A 24,802-nucleotide genomic window follows, 5' to 3' on the forward strand; every position below is an offset into this window, starting at 1 on the left:
GAGTAGAACTGGAAATGGCTTTGGGAAGTAATACTTGCACTTCCAAATTTATCGCCAGAGAAATATGTTAAAGGACACTTTTTCTGACTGAAAATGAATGCTAAAATAAACGTTTCTTTCTGCAGCCAACAAACGTTCCACATCCACAGCAAACCTCAAACAAACAGAAGCTGTCATCAACAAACGTTTGTCATCTTCTGCAGCACTTCTAAACTCTCCTGGTCGGAGTAAGTGTGTTGAGGTTTTTGGGAGGGAGTTTCTTGAAGGTAGATAATGTGTACTGTTCCTCCGACCTATTTGTTAATTCATTGCTCATGTGATCTCAAATGCATTTTACCCAATTTATTAATCCAGCAAACTGTGCAGGTCTTTGACCCAATCCTTGGTTGTGATCTCTATGTTACAGCAGGAGAATAATAGTAAAGATCACTTTTCATATTTCTAGGATTCAGTTTTATTAAAGCCAAATCTTGATGAACGATTTATGAATTAACCGTTTCACACCAATTCTAAGGGTTTGCATGCCTTAAATCTCAGACTTAGATAATACTAAACATAGTAATTGGGGTTTTTTTTAAATTGCACAGAAGACAACTACCGTATATACTTGTTCATAAGCCAAATTTTTTGTAGTAAAAAAGGGAAGCACAGGAGAAGAGGGTCGGCTTATGAATGGGTATAGAGAGGGAGAGGTGGGACACAGCCCCTCCCCCAAACAGAGGGCGCAAGGAGAGGCAGCACAGCCAGCAGAGACAGAAGGGAAGAGGCGGGGCCAGAGTCTCTCCGCTTCTGGCCAGTATGCTCTCCCCTCAGCCTCCAAAGCAGCTGCAGCTCCGGGGCTGGCAGGCTGGGCCGCGCTGCGCGGCCCAGCCCACCTGAGCCGACTGTGGCCAGTTCAGAGACATCCTGCCTTGACCCTCCCCGGATAAAGTGGGAAGGGATAGAATGGGGAGAGTGTTAGGGTCCTAGGCTAGGGGTGAGGTCATGTGGGGGGTGGTCACAGGGGTTACTCTCCTGACTCCCAGCTTCTCTCCACCCCTCAAAAAATTTCCCCACCAGTTGCTGTCCTGGCCCATCAGGGTAAGCAGCTGGCACGCTGGGACACTGTTACTTAGGTTTACCTCTGTGCCTGCGGACGCTCAAGGTAAACAAACCATCTCGGCCCCCTGGTGGCTTATCCTGATGGCCCAGGAGCCAAAGTTTGCTGACCCCTGAATTATAGGGTCGGCTTATGAACAGCTTATAAAAATTTTTCCATTTTTGCTTATCCATCTGGGGAGGGTTGTGATAGAGTATATATAGTATTTTCCTGAGTGAAATAAATTCAGATATTTGGTTGCATATTCACAACAAAAATAAATTTGCATCTTGGCATTAAAAATCTGTAGCAGGCCCTGAACTCATGCTTTACATATTGTAGAGCCCTGATACTTTGTATGATGTACAATTGTATCATAAAACGGGCAAAAAAGTGTGAAAATTCTGCTATTCCCTTTTTCACGTTGACCTTGGGGATTGTGGTTTCATGGGATGTATCTTCATACTAGCCATGCAGAATGCCTATGCCATTAGTTCCAAGGTATTAAACCAGCGATTTTCAGCCTTTTTGCATTTGCAGACCCCTACAAATTTTTGAATGAAAGTGTGGACCCCTTTGGAAATCTTAGACGTAGTCTGTGAAACCCCCGGGGTCTGCGGACCACAGGTTGAAATCCACTGTATTAAACTACAGCACCTTACAAACTCTGTAATGATGTACATAAGTTTTTGGTTTTTTCCCAGGACGGAGCATTGCTTGTTTTCTTGATGTTTATCTTTGTTCTCTCCAAAACCCTGGGGTAAACACTGCTGAGCCTACTACTGCTGAGGGACGTAATCAACCTGAAATCCACTCAGTTTTTAAAAATGAGTTGCTGATATAACGCTTATTCCAGTGTCCCCCTGCAAATTTTAGTGGTTTTACAGTCATTTTATATTTTTAAAAGGTTTTCTCCAGTTGCTGTGTAAAATCATACCAATAGGGGAAATACTATCAAATGCATAAAGTAAACAAACTGGGAAAATGGAATTAATGTTTCTCCTTTTTTTTTTTATAGGGGGCATAAGTGTTACGTGTAGCATTAAGTACGTTTTCAGACAGAAGTGATTTATTTAAAAAAAAAACAAACTGAACAAGCACCAGTAAATATTACCAATAATGCTATAGTTCTATGTCTGACTGCAATCCTCCTATGAAGTATGTGTCATAATGCCTTTTCCAGACCAAAAAGCTGATAGTAATACTAGGAAGGTCGCTATTCTGCTTTTAGAGGAGAAAATTAAAAATTAATTCCACCACCACAAATAACGTCCTTTTTCTTTTATGTTCTCAAGGCTAACCTTCTGAATCTCTCTTTCTCTGAACCCTCTGCAATGCTATGCTAACATGTTTAGAGGGCAGTCCTAGCGGACTGCTTCCCTCCTTCCAGAAATAACTGTCCCTGTATTGTTCCAAAAATCATGTATAAGTTGAGGAGAAAGGATAATATTTTTTTCTGAAGCCTAACGTGAAGACAGATTAAGGGCTCAATCCTGCAAACAGATATACATGTGGGTAACTTTACATGTGTGATTGTCCCAGACTTCAACTGGGATTACTCGTAAATAGAATTATGTGTTTTTTATTTTTATATATAATATATAATATTTCTGTTTGTAGGATTAGGCTCTAGGTATGAACCAGAAGCCAAGAGGTTTATAAAATGTTGGTTTATATGTACTCTAGCACAGAAAGGAAAAAATATTTAATAAATTATCAGCCAAAAGGGATTCTACTAAACCTACTGCCGTTCTGTAACAGAAACTCTGACAGAGCAACTTCCTCCAGTATTTTTGGGAAACACTATTATATTAAGCTTGTTAAGAGAAATCATATAATCCTGCAAATGGGCTGGAGGTCATCAATTCCAGCCCTGTGTTCTGTGGCAGGACAAACCTAGAGCAACTATGATAGGTGTTTGTCTAACCTGTTCTTAAAAACCTCCAATGATGGGAACTCCGCAGCCTCCCTTGGAGGCGTATTCCAGAGCTTAACTACCATTCTAGTTGGAAAGTTCTTCATGGTATCTAACCTAAATCTCCCTTGCTGCAGATGAAGCCCATTACTTCTTGTCCTACCTACAGTGGACATGGAGAACAATTGATCAACATCCTCTTTATCACCACCCTTAACATATTGAAAGACTTTTATAAGGTTGCCCTTTGGTCTTTTCTCAAGACTAACATGCTCAGTTTTTTTCAGTCTTTCCTTATAGGTCAGGTTTTAAAACCTTTCATCATTTTTGTTGTCTCCTCTGAATTCTTTCCCATTTGTCCACATCTTTCCTAAACTGTGGTGCCCAGAATTGGACCTAGTACTCCAGCTGGGGCCTCCCCAGTGCCGAGTAGAATGGGACAATTATCTCCTGTGTTTTACATACAACACTCCTGTTAATACACCCCAGAGTCATATTTGCCTTTTTTTGCAGCTGCATCATATTAATAACTCATATTCAGTTTGTAGATCACTATAACCCACAGATCCTTTGAAGCAGTAGGCAGTTATTCCCTATTCTGTAGTTATGCATTTGATTTTTTCTTTCCTAAATGACGTACTACAGCTATTTCAGAAAATGAAAACAGTAGGGGCTAATTATTGCAAATCACTCAGGTTATAACACTTCCAGAGAGATATCATGTCGTATGAAGGCTTGCATAGTCTGGTTCAGACTGGATTCTCTAGATATCACCAGACTACAATAGGACTTTTAGATAAATAGCAGGTGCTTAAACTGATTCGGAGTCTTCTTTCTGGTTCTGGATCTAAAATGGATGAACTTGTAACCACAGGGAAAACCCAGCTGTGGGTTTTGAAGGACTAAAACCTATCAAAGCCCTAGGTTGCAGTAGGAGTTGGGGGTAACCTGTGGTAAGGTTTTTTTTACATGCATGAAGATTATTTTATTGTTTTAATGTTTTATCTGTAATGCTTTTACCTTAAGAATAAATATGCATGCCTAGAAGGAGCTGTGTGGTATCTTGTAATTGCGGACAATACATTGGTAAAAGCCATCTGAGGGTTTGGCTACACTTGCAGCTGTACAGTGCTGGGAGTTAAAACTGTCTTCGTACAGCTGTGTAGGGAAAGCGCTGCAGTGCGACCACACTGACAGCTACCAGCGCTGCAGTGTGGCCACATTTGCTGCTGTGTTGGGAGTGGTGCATTATGGGCAGCTATCCCAGCATTCAAGTGGCTGCAACGTGCTTTTCAAAAGAGGGGGGTGGGGTGGAGTGTGATAGGGCGTGTGGGGGAGACAAAGTGGATTTTTGGAGCTGACACTGTGTGTCAGCTCCCTGCCTTGCAAGTTCCGATCCCTTCCCCCACCCCTCTCTCATTCACTAAATGTAATAGCCTTTTGGTTTTTTTCCTCACAGACCAGATAAGCTGCTGCTCCGAAACGGACACCCCACCCCCGCAAGCCGCGCTGCTTCTCTGCTCAAGCAAACACTAGCTGTGGACATTCATCCCCCTGCCTGCCTTTGCTCGAGCAAAGAATAGCTGTGTTTGTCTTTTAGATAAGCAGCTCCGGGAGCCCCAAGTTCACAACAAAACAGAGAATGTTATCTTTACTTAAAAGCATTATGGGAAAATTCCGGAGGTCAGTTATAGCGTAGTAATATTAATCACTGTTTACACTGGCACTGCAGCACCAGCGCTGTTCTCTTTATTCCCCTTGTCGAGGGGAATACAGCGCTGTATGTGCCTTGCCAGTGTGGACTGGGAGTAAGTTACGGCACTGTAAAGCCACCACCAGTGCTGTAACTCTTCAGTGTAGCCAAGCCCTGAGAGAAAAGGAAAGCACCGATGCTGGCCTTTTAGGGAGTCTGACTTGCTGGGGATATCACAGAGTGAGGCAGCTTCATAATCTCTGGTTATAGGAGAGTGAGATGTGGGTCTCTGCCCAAGAGAGGTGATGACTGAGAGCCGGAAATATTAAGTGGGTGCCCTTGGTGGACCACAGAGTAGGAATACAAGTTCAATTGCCTTGAAACGGTGTGAATATTCAGACTCTTTGGGGAAAATGTCCAGTACTCACCTTTATTTTCTCTAACAACAAAGAGAGATTTAGATCAAGACTCCAAGATTCTGCTTATACCAGCCGAACAGGTCAGAGCAATTCTACACTCTTGATCTGGCTTCCAGAGAGCAGCTAATCTTTAGGTGAATGGTGCATGGAATGTGCACAGCTCTTCAGGTTCTGCTGTAACTCTTCTATGTCCCATCACAGCTTCAGAGAGGTGCCCACATAGGATGGTTGTAACTTGTGTGCTGGGCCCAGCCTGATGTATTGTCGTCTGAGATGCTGGGATTTTTAAAAAAAATTTTAATCTGATTTAACATTTTTTCTTTATTAGTTGCCTTAACTGTACGTACTTAGGGAAAATATGAAATATGAGATTTCAAGTTCCTCCCACCACTAGAACCCAGCTGTCAAAATATAACAACCATTTTGCACACTGGGATGTGCTCTCAAAGCAGTTTTGTTCTATGTAATAGTATAATTCAGATGAACCTTGTTTTATGCCTTTAAGACCTATATGTATTTATGTAGAACTTCTCCTGTTTTAAGCACTCTTTATATTCCTGGTAATAGTGGCCAGATAGATATTTTTATACTCTTAAATTAACTTGTTTTTAAATCAGTTCAATCAAACACATTTGTCTTCAGTTTATCTAGAGCCTTATCATATACTACTTTATTGAATCTTGATTGATTTGTGTCTGTCTGTCTTTCTTTATTTATTGTTAACAGAAATTTGGTGTATCAATTAGAAATTTAAGGATTCAAAATGATTATTTGTGCTCTCCAATTATTTGAGGATGCACTTTTTATTTCTTGCCACAAGGTGGTTCTGTATGGTTCATAAATCAGTCAGATTTGGTTATGCTACTATGGCTTATACTGTATATAGAAAAGAGGGGTAGGTGGTTAAAGGAACACTTTAGGATTCTATATAAAATGTAATCATATAATTTGCACTGTCACTTACAGGTACCACAAAGAGAAGTGTTTCATTAAACAGACTGAGTAACAAAGTTTCTCTTCAGTCTGAACAGCCACCACTGAAAGGTTCACAGGTGGAACAGAAAGGTGCAGGAAACTTTTTTTTTTTAATTTAAACTAGGGGTTAGCAAATTGAGTATTTCTTAAATTTAAATTGTGTTTAAACTGAAATTTCCAAACTTTGTTTAGAAATACTTTCACTCTGAACAGTGTAGACTATTGTGCATATAATGTGACCATTTGAACTTTGGTATCATTACTCACATACTAGCAATATCAAACATTGTATCCAGAATTCTGCTGTTTCTATATGCAAGTGTGTTTTCTCTGAAGCTGTACTTGGGGTGGGTGAGAAGTAAACCAATAGGTACAACTTGTGTGGCCGAAGTATTACATAATGATTAACAATTCTGGTTTATAGGTATTTTTGGCAAAATATATATATTTTTTAAAGAAAGGGAGCGGGCAATTCAGGAAATCAACTATGCAAATCTCTTGTTAAAAATAATATTCCTTTGCGCTTGGTCTCTAGGAGGAACAGAAAAGAAGAGGAGCACGTCTTTGAATAGAATAAGTAGTAAACCTCATTCTTCTCCTGAACTAGAGAAGGTGAAAAAGGAAGAAAGACCAGGTGGTTAGCTATTTATAAAACTGAATCCTAATCTTGCTATTTAAAAGCAATGCACAGTAAAATTGGATAGGATTACGTTACTTGAGTAGTTTCTTCTGGTTCCTCTACATCTGGAAACTTAGTGAGAATTCTAGTTATTTAGTAGTAAAGATTAAATTCTTTAAATTTCTTGTCTCTGACAAAAAATCCTGTCAGGGTTTTTGTGAATTATACTTAATCATGCTAGAAGTAGATGAGCAAAACCATTATATATACAAGTCAAAGAGCTAAAGCTTAGAAAGATAGTCTTGATAAATTTTAGCTGAAGAAATCATTTCACTTTAAATGTTAATATTTTTTTCCTGTATCTTTTTCTGTTTGGCTTTAAAAGCTCTGTTAGTTTTTCAGTTTACAAGCAACTTCTCTGTTCCTGCTGCTGGACTGAGTTTAGTGCCCCCAAGTTAGGGGGGAAATCTGTTCTCATATGTGTCTCTGCTTTTCTTTACATCCATCCTTAAAGTACAAGACACCTCTTTATTAAGAACTTCTTTCTAATAACTATTTTCTACTTGAAACTAATGGATGCCAGCTTCTTTAACAAACATCTCCTTTTCAATTAACATATTTGAAATTTTCCTTCTTAGCAGCTCTTGCCCTGATAAGAAACTACAGTAGAATGCTTGGAACCCTTTTTCATATTGAGTTGACAATGATTACTATATATGAGAGCTTGTGTGTGCAAATAAGACTTAACAATAGCTAACAGTTGTTGGCAATAATTTCCAAGGTTTTTCTCTGGTTTGTGCCACCAATCTGTTGTAATATCCTCTGTTGCATCCTAAGTTCTGCAAAGCTGAATCCAAAGCTTTCCATGTTTTGACATATTTCAGCACTCCATCTGTGTTTTATGTCTGTTTGCATATCATTCTCTGCACATAGCAATTAGTAATAAATCAAGGACAACAAATGCAATCATATCTGATTGCAGTGTTTAATCCTGCTATACTATTACTATGTATTTCCCTCTTCATTACTTTAATATTTTCTTCTGAAAATGTTATGATTTGCAACAATACTCCCAAAGCTCCTTTTCTCTTCGATGCTTGCGTTCTTCATTATATGACTTCATGTTGAATCCTTTTTGATTTGTTCCCATCATTCAGCTCGTCGCTCCCAGATCAGTCCTCTGGAGAGTAATGTAATCAGTCGCCTCCTCGCCCCCACACAGGCCTCCTTAGCTAGGAGTAAAAGTGCTGCTACATTATCGGCTGATGGACAAGATCCCTCAGGTAACAGGAGTGCAGTAAAAGCCTGAAAGCAATAGTAGTTGCTTTCAAAGCAAGAGTTGATATGACAGTTGCTAACTATGTTACCTTTCAACACAATTCATACATTTAGTTAACACATCACTATGAATAATACTTCACTAACATTTACTTTGGTAAAATAAATGCAATACATATTTTATGTTGCATGTTTATTTTGAGATTTCATAGGATAGTATTGGCTTTTAAACTACAATACCAGTTCATTCATTCTGCAGGGAATTGTATACTGGTATTTATTTTTGCACTGAGCTGTCTCTGAGATCTGTATTTGAATTTAAGTGACGGCTTAGGAGGAGGAACTGGAAAACTAGTAACATTTCATAGGAGGCCTAAGAGACTAGTAAGCATGGGGCACAAACTGACTTATCTGAGGGAGAGCAATTTTTTCAGGTAAAAAAATTACCTAGGTTACCTGTGACTTTTACTGAATCTAAGAAAGTTCCAGTGAAAGTACTATGTTCAATGTAATGTGCACCTAACTGGAGTTCATTCCCCTTGTTCGTGTGTTTTTTTGTTTTTTTTTAATCTTTCAACTCACAATCAACATTTTGTTTGCCTTTTATCCTTTCAAATGCATTCCTCCATCTTTATTTTTTTAGTATAACTTAAGCTAATTAACTGACCTCACTAATAGTGACAAGACTTCTACACTGCTGACCTGACTGTAATTAATCCTTGCTTTTGCTGATTCATAATTTATGTTCATGTTTTTGCACAGCTATTTGTGTGCATTTTATTTTTCCACAAAATGTTTTACTTCACTTTATATGAGGGAAATCTCTTATTTTGTACTGATAGGCAGGATGTGGCTCTGACTCAGTGTTATTCAAACAAAAGTTCAGGACTTTTGCTTTAACAATCAGCAAACTTATGGTACTTTCAATAGCATTAACACTTAATTTCAGTAGTAATATCCTTGATCTATTCTAGTTCATATCATAAGAATGCAGTTCTCTCTACAAGAATGCTGTAGATATTTAAATAAAATGTTTTATCCATAAGAGTACAGTGATTAAGAGCTATCATCTGTCATTAGATTTTTGTATCCCTAGATATTTTAAAATCTTAGATATGCTAGTTTTAATCTGTTTGCAAATATCTCAATTTACATTACTGTATACACTTCTTGTATATTATATATGAACTACTGTGTTTAGTGAAGGATCCATACAGTGATCATATTTTCTCATCACATCTTAATATATGTGAAGAGGTTGACAGTTTTGGAGATGGTAAAGTAATTATAATTGGCTGTTAACCCTTTACACTTCTAGTTTCTTCACATACTTTAATCTTGTTTTGTTAATGTGGATAAAGTGTGTGATTTGGGGAAAAAAGTAAAAATAACCAATGCTGTTATATGGCATTTGATATATAAGGAAGTGCATAAAACAAGGTTAAAATATTTGATATAGTAACTGCAGTTTGTCACACAATGTTTTATGAAAAATCATTCCATGTGGGTTGGACAAAACAAAACATTTTATAACTAGGACGGCATTATCTACGCATTGTGAAGCATTTGTGAGATACGCTTCTTCACCCTGTGCAAGAGTTTGGCCATCAGAGTTCTGTTAGTCTAGAAATAATCATGCCAAGCTACAGTTTGACTAAATTGGAAACTACATTTAGGTATTGAAAATTTAATGTAGACAGAGTTTGGAAAAGCACTTTATTTTTTTATCTACACTTGACTGCTGCTTTCGGAATGGTTTCATTCTTGGTGCTGTGGCTTCTGAACTCCTAATCTTGTGGTGATGGTGTCTTGTGTCCATGACCTGTTGCAATGTGCACTTCCAGTGGTGTTTTCTCTGTATGGGTTCTAACACACACAATCTTTCTTTCTTTCTCTCTCTCTCTCTCTCTCTCACTCTCTCTCTCTCCTTTTTTCCTGTTCTGATGCTGTGCACTTGGTTCTCTGTTTTGTCTTGTCAAATTCCTAACTTTATAGAATCTCACCTCTGTCCTCGTTCAGCTTCAGCCAGTTCCATCAGTTCTCCAAACCAAACTCCTAAAGTGCCCGTGCGCAGCCGTAGCATCGACAGATTGAAGACCACTGTATCTTCATCTGACACCAGCTCTCCAGAATCCACACAGGTCTGTTGAAAATTCCTTTTACAAAAGGCTTGTTTTTTTCTTTTTTTGGACAGGTCAGATTAGGGACATGTTATAACAGTTTGCAATCCTGGTTAGCTGCACTATTTATTGCATCAGAACACTTAAATGTTAGTTAAATTTCTTTATTTTGCATTGTAGATAAACATTAGATAATGTCACAAAATACTATTGTAATGATAAGAGCAAGTTGATGTTTCTTTTTAAAGTTTTAATAATCTTTGGTTACTAATTATGCAAGTTAGTAAAAATAATTCCAAATGGAAGAATAGGTATACTAAAAAGTCACTTCTTTTCTTAAAAAAGAGAGTTTTATTTTAGGGTGTCTCCAAACCAAAATTTCAAATACCCCAGAATTTCAGGGTGTTTAAAGCCAAACCTAAATCAGCTTGGATCTAGACTGTGCATTTTAGAAGGTGTACATTACCGCTGTTTGTGTATCTGATCAGAAATCGGCGACACAAAAGCAGTCCCCAAGTCCTGCTGGGAGGCGCCCTCCATCGCTATCTGTGTCAGCTCGTAGAAGATCTCCGTCCCCTGCTAACTTGGCAAAACGTCCTTCATCTCCCTCTACAGCTAGGTATGTTTAAATCTGTGTTCATCCTAAACCATATTCAAAACAAAATGGGCACTACTTTCTGTGCCACAGGTTTGGTGTCCTGATACTGTCCAGTATGAATGCAGAAGGTGCATATTGTTGCTATGTGTATAAAATCAGTTAAATACTTCAGGCTTTCAGTGAAGCCCTAATAAGTGTTCCTTTCTCTGCAGACAAAATCAAAAGGCCCGTCCACCTTCACCTAGTCTATTGAAACAAAGGCCATCATCCCCTACTACAGTCTCCAAACCAGCACCTATTCAACGCCTGCCTCTCACACCAAGTGTTATGAATATTACCAGAAAGAAACCTGAAATGGAGTGCAAACCAAAGGACAATTGCAAAGAAGGAGCAGGACAAGAATATGGCACTTCTCCAACCTCTGAGAGGGAAACTGTCGCAATTGCTGCAAAGACCAAAGAAGGTAGGAGCCTTTAAGTGATCCACTTGTCTATTCCATTTATCTTGATGATGGTCCACTACAGTTCGAAGTTTAATGATGATAATTACCTATAAATAGCATTAGAGAGATCTTTGTAAGTATGCAAAAAAATTTAAAGCAATCTAGAAGAAACTTACATCTTTTGGAATGGACACAAATTGTGTTCCTGACTGCTTGCAGACACTAAAGAGGACTTGGCAATTCCTGAAAAAGTCCTAGCCAAGTTCCATCTCCTTTCCTAAATTTCTCCAGCATCTCTGGTTTCTTACAGTATTCTTCAGAGCGAGGAAGGGATATCTCTATGGTTGAATAAGAGTACTTGGAGTCAGAATATCTGATTCTGTTTCTGATCTTTCTGCGAAACTCTTGTGTGATCTTGCTTCATGCCTTTCTATCTGGAACGTCTCTGTGCCTTGACTTTTACATGTGTAAAATGGAGATTCATGAGTATTTGTAAAATATTTAGAACTTCTTGGAGAGAAGGCGCTATAGAAGTGAAAAGTATTGATATTCAGTTCTTGTAGTTTCACTGAATACAACTGAATAGTGGTTATTCTACCCAAGAATTGACAGCATTTCAAGGATGAGTGAAACAGTCCCTTTATACTGTAGTTTGTAAAACAATTTGTAGGGGATTTTGGGATGCTTCAGGTTAAAAGATGTTATTTGCAAATTGTTAATTATACAGTAGCTTTATAAATTGCTGGGTTATACCATATATAGTATTCAGTTCATTTGACTAGAGAGCTAAAGGTATTGACTTTTAATCTTGTTTACAGTGTAACTTCTAAACTAAATCCTGTTCCGCTTTGTATATTAGAAATACTGGATTAGATTCTCAAATCCAAGACACACATGCAAAGTGATTTCAAATAGCAGGCAATGCATACAAATTAAAGCACACACTTTTGAAACCTTGTTCTATAAACCAGATACCTGTGAAATTGAGCCAGCTGTCACTTTAAAAATTGCGTGCATATGCCTTAGCCTGGAGGAAAAATCAACAGCTCATTCATCGTAGCATACATGAGACCTAGCTTCCAAATGGTTAGAGACCTGCCTAAATTTTTATTCCAATGTATGTGCAATCGCCAGAGCATCAGGAGACAATGAGCCACACAGAGGAGAATAAAGCAGGCATAATTCTCTCAGGTTGGAAATAAATCTTCTGACCCCATTCATTGTGCCAAATGAGCACATCCTCTACCCCTCCAACCAGGAAGAACACTCTCTACAATCTCCAGAAAAGAATCTGGGAAAGACTTCTGATGAGGTATCACATGCACTTCTCTGTGGAGAAGGTCATAGGGGAAACTTAACAGAAAAAGGAGTTTGAACAGGCAACTGGTGGCGATACTGAGGGTGAAAATCCTTCAAATACCATGGGTAAGTGGGATCATATGCCTGATGCATGTCACTGCATGTAAAGATACTTGTGTGTTCCTGAATGTGTGTAAGTTTGAGGGAATGTCTGAAAATTTCCCTGTGTTAACACTTTAAACTGGGTGTGAAATATGGCAAGAATTTCTTTGGGATCCCATATGTTGTACTGTGCTTTGCACACACACGTTCTTGTGGAAAGATAGCTAGATGTCGTCGTGGTGGTGTCATATGGAGTTGTATACCAATCTTTCAACAGTGTCCCTTGCTCCTAATTATAATAAATGTGTATCTTAGACCTGTCTAGAGCATGAGAAATAGATCAGTAATCCACATCACTGATATTTGATCCCTGCTGTCTGTCCTATTCACAGGTATCTGCCAGTTACTCTTTGGCTTCAGTCATGCATGTTTTCCTTTACAGAATCATCCTTGTCCTTCACAGACCCACCTGCTATATCCTCGTCTATCTCTGGGCCTCTCATCTTCTGAAGCTTTACATTCTCATTGCCAGGACTTTGACCCGCCTTCTCTGCTGCCTCTTCTAAACTGTATTTGGAACTCATCCCTGAATCTCATGTTGCCACTTCGGCTCATTACTTGGGTACTTCTTCTCTCTCTTCCCATGCTAATTTCTAGAACTGTATTTACCCAGCTCATCTCCTTCCATCTTGCTCTGCTGCTCACTAGATTATCGCTTTCTTTGCAGTCATTGATAGTAGGAGACTGGGAGTAGTTCTCTACCTAACTCTTTGTAGAGTTTATAAGGCAGAGAGATAGTATGGAAGTTGGTCAACACAGAGGTGTTGGTTTCTTTCTTCCTTGTGAGTATGGGGTGTCCACTCCTGGCCAGACAGTCTCCGTGAATGCCCTACCTGTGAACATGGAGGCAGATCCCTCTGTTCTGGAAAAGTTGCTTCACATTTTCGAAATCATGTGCTGTGAAGTTGAAATCAGAGGGCAAGAACTGAGGGCAGTGAGTGGCCATCTAGCCAGGCTACCTCACTGCTTTGGCACAATAACATACCCCAACCAGCTCCTGAGGCTTCCGCGCAAAGACACTGGCCTTCACCACCGAGTTGTCCCGTGGCTCCTGAGTTGCTATCAAGTCCTGGGCTCAACCTTAATTTCAAGGTAGCTTTAAGTGTACTTGGTGTCATGGTGTCTGTACTAGCTGCACCATTGTCCCTTCTTGGGGGTCTCACTGAGTGCACCTCTCACAGATGTCAGACCTCAAGCCTTTATCTCTGCTGGGGTAGAGTTCTGTAGTTCACCCACTTTTAGACTAGAACCTGGGTTAAAGCCCCCGAGTTACCAGTTGTGACTACTTCAGCAGGTCGATCCTAGCTCAGATGCTTAGGCCCTGCGTAAGGTGAGACTGCCTACCCCACAGCTCCTATCTCTCTCCCAGTCTGTGTCAGCCCCATGGCCTGCTGATCATTTTCTCTCTCCCTTTCTGCCAGGGGAACCTTTTTAAACTTTTGATCTTTATGATAGCCTTGGCAAAACAAGTCCTGTTAGCTTTGCTGGTATCTGGCAGTGGCATCTCCCAGTAAAAGCCCCCACTGAATACTTAACTTGGCCTGAAAAGTGTACCTGAGGGGTTGTCTTAGTTCTTAGTCCTTGTTTTGTTTCCTGCCTCAGCCAAGCCCCAGCTCCAGTTGGGCTTCAGCTTTGGAGTTAAAGACGGCAGCCATCCAAAACTGAACAGGGAAACACATAATAGTCATAACAATAATGCAGGTATCTCCCAATTCGTCACACTTGGATCTTCATGTCACTTTTCCACCTATGGTGGACTTGATTGCCTATCAACACTCCTTGTCTTGCTTGTTTCCTTTTGTGTCTACATTGGTAGGTAGTTAAAATATGCTATTATGCAATAAAACACGTCTTATTTTTCAGTGACTTGGAGCAGTCGTACACAGCTTCTCTTCCTGAGTTAAAAGGCTTGCTTCAACTTAAAAACATAAGAAATGCTCATTCATGAGTTGTCACCTTGTGTGCTATGATGAGTAATAAACTTGAATGTAATAATTATATGTCTGGGTTGTTGAGGAGTCAGAGGGCATAAAAATAAAACAAATAGCCCACATTGAGGTATGGGTGATAACCTTCTGTCTGATGCAGGGGTAGGCAACCTATGGCATGTGTGCCAAAGATGGCACGCTAGCTGATTTTCAGTGGCACTTACACTGCCTGGGTCCTGGCCACCAGTCCAGGGAGTTCTGCATTTTAATTTAAATGAAGCTTCTTAAACATTTTTAAAACCTTATTTACTTTACATACAACAATAGTTAAGTTCTATATTATAGACTTATAGAAAGAGACCTTCTGAAAATGTTAAAATGTATTACCGGCACATGAAACCTTAAATTAGAGTGAATAAATGAAGACTCGGCACAGCACTGCTGAAAGGTTACCAACCCCTGATCTAATGCCACACATCACACTGTTTTAGCACAGGTACACATTATCTTAGTGGCTAGGTAAAAAAACCAAATTCCAGTGAGGAGATTGCAGGCTCCTCCTTAGACAGCTGTAATGTGGAACATTCTTCCATCCATCATACAGGAAACTAACTTCACTGGACCTAGAGAGGAGGGTAAACCACCACCAGCTCTTCACAAGACAACAGTTCCATGGCCCTGCTTAACACACTCTTTCCACCCCTTAACCAACACAGGTCAAGTAGTGCTGACTGTGAATCCTCAGAGAAGGAGTTGATTGAAGGAATCCTACACACATAATGGGGCTGGAAGTGTCACAATTTCTGCTTCCTTTCAAGGAATGCTTCTTACAATCCACAAACTGACAGCGAGTGACACCAACAACTGAACAGCAGTCCTGTTGGATTAATTTTAAATCCTGAGCAGCTTGTTTTTAAAAGTACAGCAAAGGAATGAGACGATGGTCAGGAATATCACTGTAGGAAAACAGCACACAAAGCTACAATGGGAGAACATTGCTAATGCACGTGTTCATGTTGGGGGGGGCCATTCTGTAACGATTAAATCTGTCTAAAACTCTGGCTGTGGGTACATGGAATATGTGACATAGGAGTATAAGAAGTGCATCATCTTCCATCCCCACTGATGCGAAGACAGAGGAGGATTATACAGGCCCTCTGAAGAAGCACTTTCCTGAGTTGGAAAATGACCTCTTTTGCTCTACAGACGCAAGAAACTCCAAGTAGTGCAGATGGAGGAATTGAGCAAGACAGAGATCATGGAAGACTTAAATTTTGCCCCAAAACTGACCACATACAATTCAGGTACCCATGTGTCTGCATACTTTACCCATGCACCAAATGATGTTGGTACATGCATATCTGAGATTTTGGGTATTCCAAAGTTTGTACATTCACTACTGTATGCCCAGAAATGTGTGCTCCTAATCTTGAGTGCACAGAGTGAGTTTTGTGTTGAAATCCTTACAGAAAACTATGATCTACCTTCAAGAGGGAAAATACACATCTTTCATCTCTCCCACCCTGCAGGCTTCCCATCTTCTTCCTATTTCCTTCTCCATCCTGATTTATCACAATAATCTGCTATTCCGAACACTACTGTGACTGGTTTCCTTTATCTTTTTGATACTGCGTACTCAGACAGTATTTTATGTGGAAGCGTGTAGCTTGTAATCCTAAAATGGTATTGCCTCAGGTAGAGATTTTACACTGAGGGCCTGCATTCTGCATAGTCAGGCTCAGTTTTGTGATAAGTTTGCCCAAGTTTAAGGATTGATTATTGATGGCATCGCTGTTTTATTGACTTGGCTTTGTGTATAAACAGAGCAGGTGTAAGAATCCCGTTGTCTTAGCAGCTGCTGCTATTGTTTATATTATAGTAGTGCCTAGATCAGGGCCCATTGTGCTAGGTGCTGTACAGACTTGTAGTAAGAAACAGTACCTTCCTCAGACAGCTTATGATGCCTACAGATGAGGCAGATCAAGGGTGGCAAGGGAACAGGCACAGAGCTGAAATGACTTGCCTGATGTCAGACAGCATGCTAGTGATAGAGCTGCGATTAGCACCCAGGTGTCTTGACTCCCAGTCCAGTGTCCTATACATTAGCCCGCAGCAGCCAGACTTCATGACCAGAAGTGAACAACCCCTTACCTCTGTAGGTTTGCATCCCCAGGTCCATTTCAAAAACGTCAGTCCCTGATGCACGCAGTAGCTTCTCGGTGAGGTTTAGAAAGCTGACTCTTTGCCCATACATGCTGTGCTCTGTGTATTATCAACTTAAGTGTTTTCTTTCCCAATGTTTCATACAACAAATAGCTTAAGATTATTTGAAGGAAAATACTTTCCCATAGTATTGTTTTTAATGGAGTCAATCTTCCTGCTATGCAGACAAAGCTTTTATTTGAGAAGGTAGATGATTGGTACCAGAACCAGTCTTTGCACCTGTCCTGACTGCTCTCCTGTGCAATTTGGGAGGTAGGTATGTGCAGAGGGATGGTCTGTGTGGTTTGGTGTTGCTTGGGGAGGTTGAGTATTTTGGTATTCTTTGGATTGCCTTGTTTCTAGGTTTGGCAATGATATAGTTTTATTCTTGCTTGTACGGTATGATTGCATTTCTTAAATCAAAGGTAGTAAAAGCCCTGGAGAGGCTCTGGAGATTGTATAAATCTTAAATACATAGAAAAAAAACTCTCCAGCAATGCCAGCTGGGAAATTGGAATCCTGTGTACACACTTACACTCCCTCAGTTTTGCAAGCACAATTTTTGTGCACAAACTTTGTATTGACTCTACAGCTGTATAAGTGCCGTTGATGCTTTCATGCTACAGTTTGTGGACAATGACTTCACATTCACACTCCATACCCAGCTCATGGAAAATCTTTCCCACTGTACTGTCTTAAACTTATAAAAAGTGGCTGAATTTCACATAAATTGGCCCATTATATTGAAGTAATGTGTGTTGTTTTTTTTCAGGCTAGAAGCGAAATACTTTTGTCAGTACATTGATTTTGATGCTTATTGAAATAAGTCTAATATTTGTAACATTTGAAGAATTTTCCAATTGTTAATCGTTTGGACTTGAAGGATTTATCAGTGTTACACCTGCAGTTGTCTGCCCCTATATAAGGATGTTAAAAATAAATTAAGGGAAGAATCTCGGCTAATATTAATTGGTATAGGCATATTGCCTTCAGTGGAACTGTGCTGACTTACAGCCACTGAAAATCAGGCCCTAAATGTTCTCAAGGTCAGACATCAGTTACATTAAAACCAGTTAAACTTCAAGAAGATGGGGATACTTCCTAAAAACAAGAGGGTTGTTTACAGTATAAATTAGTCAAGTAGCTTTTCAGAATATTTTTATGAACATATTTCTTGTACTCAAACACCGCGGGGGGGGGGGTTGTAAGAGAGAGTTTGGCTGTGCCCGTAGGCCTTGTAATATATTATAACTGTGGATATTATATAAGAAGTTTGATTAGAGATGTTTTGATCTCCATGTAAAATGAGAATGTAGCAATGTCACTGTGTGGACATGATTTAAGATCTTAGTGTGTTGTCCTTTAGTTGATTTTGTCTGATAAAACAAAGGCATAGTTGTTAATATTCTAAAAATACTGCTAATTTTGAAAAATGGATTTTTAAAACTGATACTTCCTCTTTTAGCCCAGAATATGTTTTTCCTGTTCATTATAAGGAAGACTAACAAGCTTATTGCTCATACAATAATATTTCTCCAGATTTTTTTTAAAAGCACTAATAGAATATTCTTTGAAGGTTACGCAGTTATATTAGTTTTTTGAAATATTCTTTGGATTATTATGATTATTACAGCATTATTTGTAGCAGAGATGCATGAAGTATTTGGGAATGGTTGCTTATGAGGTGTGGTTCCTTTAAGAGACCAGGAAGTGGAACCAGGAGGCGGAGGAGAAGACACTGCAATGGGGGTTATGAGGAAGAGAAACCTAGAGGGGATGCCAGTCAGACCCCTGGAATAAAGTTTGTTCTTGTTTGCATTTAAATGGAGTGGTCTTCAAATTATTGGAATACCACAATGCACTTTCAGTTAGTTACATTATCTGAAAACAGCCAAAGGTGTATTGGTGGAAGGAGTTAGTGTAGTATGTCTGCAATGTAAATAAGGTAATGGGCTCCTATTGTTGCTTTCTTTCAACTGTTTAGGATTTTCTTCCAGTTTCTCTGTGTGTTGAATACAGAGTGCTTTGATTGACTAGTTGAGTACTTACGTTGATGATGGTAGGGCAGTTGGACAAAGCAGTGTTACTCACCTCTTATATCACAGTGGTGAAGGCGTGTTTTGAAGTGGATGGTACTATATAACCACCTTCTTTCAAATTACAGAATCTAGTAGCAAAAATATTCCAGGAACCACAACAGCCGAAGAAGCTGCTAAAATCTTAGCAGAGAAACGACGTCTTGCACGGGAGCAAAGAGAGCGTGAGGGCCAGGAAAGAATTCAGAGAGAAGAGGAGGAAAGGTAACTTGTAAATACCGGAAAACAATATTTTCTGTCATGCAAATTTGATTGGCATGTAAACCTGGCTGGCATGTATTGTAGCTACACGTGCGAGACTCTACAGAGAGGCAGGTACATATGGCAGAGTTTGCTGGAAATACGTATCCTTGTGAATGTCAGAAGTCTGTGTGAAATGGGATGTCACTTTCTAGGCAGACTGCTTCTCTTTCTTTCAAGTCTCCAGTGATTCTACTACTAAAAATATAAGAGATGCTTCTTACTCCAGTTACGTTTAATTTATGGTGGTTCTTTCAAAAGTTTACAGCTGAACGATGACTTAATATAGCTCTGAAACTTTACTATGCAGAAGAAAAATGCTGCTTTTAACAATCTTATTTTAAATTAAACAAATGGTTTCCTAACTTGTCAAATCTTTTTAAACTTCCCTTTATTTTTTTGAAGTTTACCTTTAACACAGTACTGTGCTGTACTGTATTTGGTTTTTTTTTGTCTCTGCTACTTGATTGTGTTCTTCCAGTTCCAAATGAGGTGTGTGGTTGACCAGACAGTTTGTAACTCTTAGGTTCTACTGTATTCCTCTTAAACTCTTCTTTGGCAAGTTTGGGAGACATGTTGACTTCTAGGTTCCCAGTTTAAATTCATCCCAGATTGATGATGACTGAGATGCCACATGATGGTTGGCAGATAGCCTGCATGCAATGCATTTCTCTTATTAGTCCAGTTCTCAGTGGACAAGTGTCCACATCACCAGAACAGCTGGCACCCTTCTTGACAGTATCATAGAAACGTAGGACTGGAAGGGATCTCAATAGGTCATGTAGTCCAGCTCTCTGTACTGAGGCTGGACTATTATCTGTTATCACTAGTGTCCAAAGAATTAACTGTCCAGGAAGGATGAATTACCTTTCTGTTCCTCCAGCTCACAGTTGAAAGAGACACTGGTGGGATGGCGCTGTTCGTAAACTTTTACAGTTTGCTGCTTAATGTTTATCTCTTCTATGGCTAGACAGGGTGGATACCACTTAATAGCAACATTTTGCCGGGAATCAATCCCATCCTGTTGACTTTAATGTTAACGAGATTCAGATATTGGCAACAGCATGCCACTTATTGAAAACTTTTTTTGGAAGAAAGGCCCTGGCTGCCATCAAGGAAGCACTGGGACATGACTTCCCTGCAGCTGGACCTCACCCCATCCCAGCATTTCCTTCCTCAGCTACAGTCCCATAAATCTATGTGCAACCCTGGACTACACAGGAGATAAGAGGCAGGGACCTCAGCATCTCCACCCAATGGGGTAACCTCTGCTGGAGTCCCAGTTCTGTTTGCTGGGAAGGGGGCTGTGGCAGGGCAATGTGGGTGGCTGCAGCCTGGATGCCAGGGCTTTCTATGGGGAGCAGGAGTGCTTGGGGTGGGGGAGGTCCATGGAGCTGCATGTACCTCTTCCTGGCTGCTGCTCTGCCTGCAGCTTCCCTTCCCCATGTAAGCCCTGGCTTTTGGACTGCAATCTCTTCCTGGCTGCTGCTCTGCCTGCAGCTTCCCTTCCCCATGTAAGCCCTGGCTTTTGGACTGCAACCTCTTCCTGGCTGCTGCTCTGCTCGCAACCAAGTTGGCAAGACATGTCCCAGTATTTCCTTCCCTAGCTGCAGCCCCACAAACCTGCCTTCAGCTTATTGGTAACTGCCAATTAATGGCAATTTTTTGCTGGCAACCCCTTGGTTGTTGGCAATAAGTGGAATCTTCTATAGCTGTCTGTGAGTTTGGATATGTGTACACTGCAGCTGGGAGTGTGCCTCCCAACTCAGGTAGACAGACCTGCCCTAGCTCCACTCAAAGTAGTGTGCTAAAAATAGCAGTGTGGATGTTGTGGCTCTGCTAGCTGCCCAAGAGCAAGCCCGCCTGATCCCCTGGGTCCAAGCCTGTGTTACTAGCCCTGTGGCAATGTCCACGCTGTTATGTACAGCATGCTCCCAGCTGCAGTGTAGACCTACCTTTTGGCATCTTTTACAAGCTTTAAACTCTCACACTTCAAATAAATAATATCCAGTGTGTAATCCATTTCTTGGAAATACTAGGAGCAGAGAAGAGGAAATGGTAAAGAAAATGATTGAAGATAAAGCACAAAGAGAGGAGGAACTCCGCAGACTGGAGGAAGGAAAAAGGCTTGATGATGAAGAACAGCAAAGACAAGCTGAAGAGAGAGTTCGCAAAGAACAGGAGGAGCAGGAAAAACTAGTAGGTTTAACAGGTTTACTTGCTAGATGTAGAACATGACTCTGTTTGTTAACTAATTCTTTTTAGATCCTGAATCAGTTCACGTTGGAAAATGCCCAGTCATAAAGGGACATAGGATACCATAGATAAAACTATTGAAATCTTCCTAAATTGTGTGGCTTTTGAGTCTGGGAAAGAAGCAAATATTTCATAACCATTTAGTCATGTTCAGTGCACTGGTGGCTGAAAGCTGCTTAGTAGGTAAGATGCAAGGAACTTTGTAAAAGCCAAAGTATAATAGAACTTCTTCATAATCTTCTTGGGGCCACTTACAGAGCTTCCTGTTTTAAAAGATCAGAGAGGAGTCTGGGGCACCTTGTGCGAGGTAACTTCTCTATAAAAGGTAATGGTAATAGCTAAAAGACTGATACAGCAGATTTTAAAATACTTCTTAGTGTATGTGCAATGTGCCTCGGGTGGCTCGTGACCAGGATTCATCACTGAATTTGGTCCAGTGGTTGGATCATTAGCTTTCCTGGGCCAGGGGCTAGCACGCAGTGTGACTTGAATGCTGATCCATGGCCCCTAAAAACTATGAATGAAAATACTAACAACCCCTAAATATAGCCTTTCATGGATAATTAATGTCTATATAACCTGGAAAAAGTATCCTTCCTAATGAATGAAAGAAATTATATGCTATATGCTAATTATATGCTATATGCTAAATTACATGCTATATGCTAATTTTCATGCTATATGGACCTTGTTCAATGTATGGTGAATTTATAACAGCTATTTGTATCTATGGTATATATTGTCTCTGTAACTGTTGTGTAAATTTTTTATTCTCCGTCTCTGTCATACTTTACTGTTCTGAACAATTGTTATAAAAGTAAGCTAGTGTTAAGAATCCTGTTATCTCCCCATCAAGGCTTGCAATCATAGTGAGAAACAGATTCCGTTATAATAGGAGCACTAAGATATTCAGTGCCAACTATCTTAAATAGAAATATCTGACTGCAAATGTCTTTAATTTATTTTGCTATATTTGCAATTTAACTGCTTTCCTCATGATTTCTAAAGTATCTTCCTTAAATGGACCTAACTATTCAGATAGCTCTGGGGCCATCTAAAAAACTTGGATAATCATTTAACTAAGTATTTTTTCTGTGAATTTCAGAATCAGGTGGCAAATCTGTAATTCAGATTTTCAGGATTAGGATAATCTGTATTTACATGTACTGCACGCTAGATGCTTAAGTGGTGGTATGAATCATTTATTTCATCTACAAAATAACCATTGATAAAATAGCTCTCTTGACATCTTAAAATTGATTTATGTATTGGATCCCATATACTCTGCCTTAATTTTAGAGAGAGGAAGCTGAAGCAAAAGCCCAAGAAGAAGCTGAAAGACAACGGCAGGAGCGAGAGAGAATTATGCAGCAAAATATGCAGGAGAGACTTGAAAGGAAAAAGGTGCATAGTTCTTGCTTTCAAGCCTTTAAGTGAGCCTAAAGTGTGTTGAGACTCTAATGTTAAAGCAATTTGGTGAATAAAGTTAAACAAACTATCTGAACTGGGAACAGTCGCATGTATTTGAATAAATCAAATTGTGTTTTTGAATGTATATTTTTGGTTTCTATTCTAAAAAATGACAATTTAAAGTGGTAAATAGAGTAAGGAATTCTTAAATCCTTTTAAATACAACAGTTGATACAAGAAGCCAAATGATCAAAGTTTAGCCTTTTTCATGTTGTGACAAATTCACTTTTTTTTTTGCTTTAACAGAGAATTGAAGAAATAATGAAAAGAACTCGGAAGTCAGATCAGAATGAAGCCAAGGTACTTGTTTATATGTGACATTATATAGATTCAAGGAGTTCTCGTGTTTTGCTTTCAGAACCTTTCCATTAAATGCTTCACTTTCAGAAAAATAACATACATCGTTATGTTCTGTTAACTGAAATGAAATGGCTTCCAGCCATAACACAACAATCCTGTGCAATGACTGATAGTAACTCTCAGTATACTCAGGGCAATTCTTAGATACTCCTGAGGGTCTCTGCAGCATGTAAGCTGGATGTACATCTTTTAAAATGTATTGAATCATGGCCTATGTGATAATATGTGGGCGGTTCACAATACATATTGGGTGGTGGTGTTGTTACTTACAACAGTTTAAGTCAGCAGTAATACAGATTTCTGTTACAGAATGAAGAGAAGTCTGCTAATGAGGCTGAAGAGGAAGAGGATGCTGAAGAGGAGGAAGAGTTGAGCCTTGAAAAAACATATCAACCAGGTAAACAGCGTTTGGTAAATGAGGTCCAAAGTGGTTAAAATCACTTATACTCTAAAGCAGGGTAGTCATTGTCTTAATGGGATCCGAACTCCCTAATAAACAAAGGATTTTATTTCTTCACTCATCCTCTGAAAGGCCCTACTCCATTTCCAGCAGTTGGCAATATTTACTGTAATTTTCATGCTGATGTATGATGTTTTGAGTACACCACTTCCACAATTGCCGTGGAAGCATTGTGCATAAAAATGAGAATAGATTATTTATTCCATTGTGTGGAAGACAGGCAAAATTGTTAACTAAAAATGTATGATTTGAAAATGACTATGCAATAAAAATGTTTTAGATTTGTTTTGGCACTTTAAAAATACATGTATTATTCCATATCATTATAGCCAATTTCCCATTAGAGATGTTTGTTTTATGAGCCTGTATGTTCAGAACATTCCAGGTAGGAGAGAGACCAGTTAGGCATTTATTTGTGTGTTGTTAATTTGGAATAGGAACTATAATATATTGCAACTCTTTCTTTCAGAAAAGATAAATGGTGTTGATCTGTCTCAAGAAATCAAGGTGCAGAGAAAATATAGTTCTGAGTTTGCATGTGATTTGACTTCTACAGAATCTTCAATGCAAGATATGTCAAAAATGGAGGCAGATGAAGTACTTATAAATGGAGATGAGCAAGACCTTTATCAGAAGAAGAAGAATGAGGGGTCTTTGCATGTTATGCAGCTAAAGGATTACAGGTGAGCCTTTGTGATGGTGTCCTAATGTAAAGGTTGCATCTGATTGTAATTTATGTAATAAATCCTTAAATACACTTCATATAGTTTGTGGCTAGTACTGATCATAGGTTGCCAAAAATTTAATTTGAGACTGTCCAGTTTTGTTGTAGTTGTCAGGAAACATCTGATTTACTCTAGGCAAAACTTCAAGTTAGTATTTAAAAAATGATATATGCCACTTTAAATATATAAAACATAAAAATAAATTATAAAATAAAATATAAATTATTCCTTCTTGTATAATTATACATTGTTGTATTTTGGAGCTGACTGTGATTCTTCTGAATCTAATGTGAGTCTGGAGTAACACTAATGAAGTCAGTGGAGATATGCTCGGTGTAAATCTGGTGTGAAATTGAACCAGCCCACAGCTGATCAGTTACTTTGATGTACAGAAACTAAATCCAGAGATTTTGTTAGTTTGCTTCAAAACTTACTAAAGCATCAGTATCTTGATAAAGAAAAATATC

The 24,802-nt window shown here is 39.3% G+C and overlaps 1 protein-coding gene across 4 annotated transcripts in view; it reads left to right on the forward strand.

Moving 5' to 3' along the window:
• MAP7D3 (MAP7 domain containing 3) overlaps nt 1-24,802 on the forward strand; it is a 66,023-nt gene that overhangs the window by 35,428 nt on the left and 5,793 nt on the right. For 3 of the 4 annotated variants that reach the window (XM_030574491.1, XM_030574490.1, XM_030574489.1), the window contains 13 exons: nt 126-227; nt 6,072-6,170; nt 6,616-6,714; nt 7,857-7,982; nt 9,973-10,118; nt 10,586-10,716; nt 10,908-11,158; nt 18,893-19,028; nt 21,104-21,263; nt 22,620-22,724; nt 23,037-23,090; nt 23,460-23,547; nt 24,080-24,293. In XM_030574491.1, the coding sequence (XP_030430351.1) occupies nt 126-227; nt 6,072-6,170; nt 6,616-6,714; nt 7,857-7,982; nt 9,973-10,118; nt 10,586-10,716; nt 10,908-11,158; nt 18,893-19,028; nt 21,104-21,263; nt 22,620-22,724; nt 23,037-23,090; nt 23,460-23,547; nt 24,080-24,293 (1,711 nt within the window). The remainder of the gene's footprint in view (nt 1-125; nt 228-6,071; nt 6,171-6,615; nt 6,715-7,856; nt 7,983-9,972; nt 10,119-10,585; nt 10,717-10,907; nt 11,159-18,892; nt 19,029-21,103; nt 21,264-22,619; nt 22,725-23,036; nt 23,091-23,459; nt 23,548-24,079; nt 24,294-24,802) is intronic. The other variant, XM_030574492.1, reaches the window with a different exon arrangement.

Source organism: Gopherus evgoodei, chromosome 9, assembly GCF_007399415.2.
Source record: "Gopherus evgoodei ecotype Sinaloan lineage chromosome 9, rGopEvg1_v1.p, whole genome shotgun sequence".
In the NCBI taxonomy this organism is placed as follows: domain Eukaryota; kingdom Metazoa; phylum Chordata; order Testudines; family Testudinidae; genus Gopherus; species Gopherus evgoodei.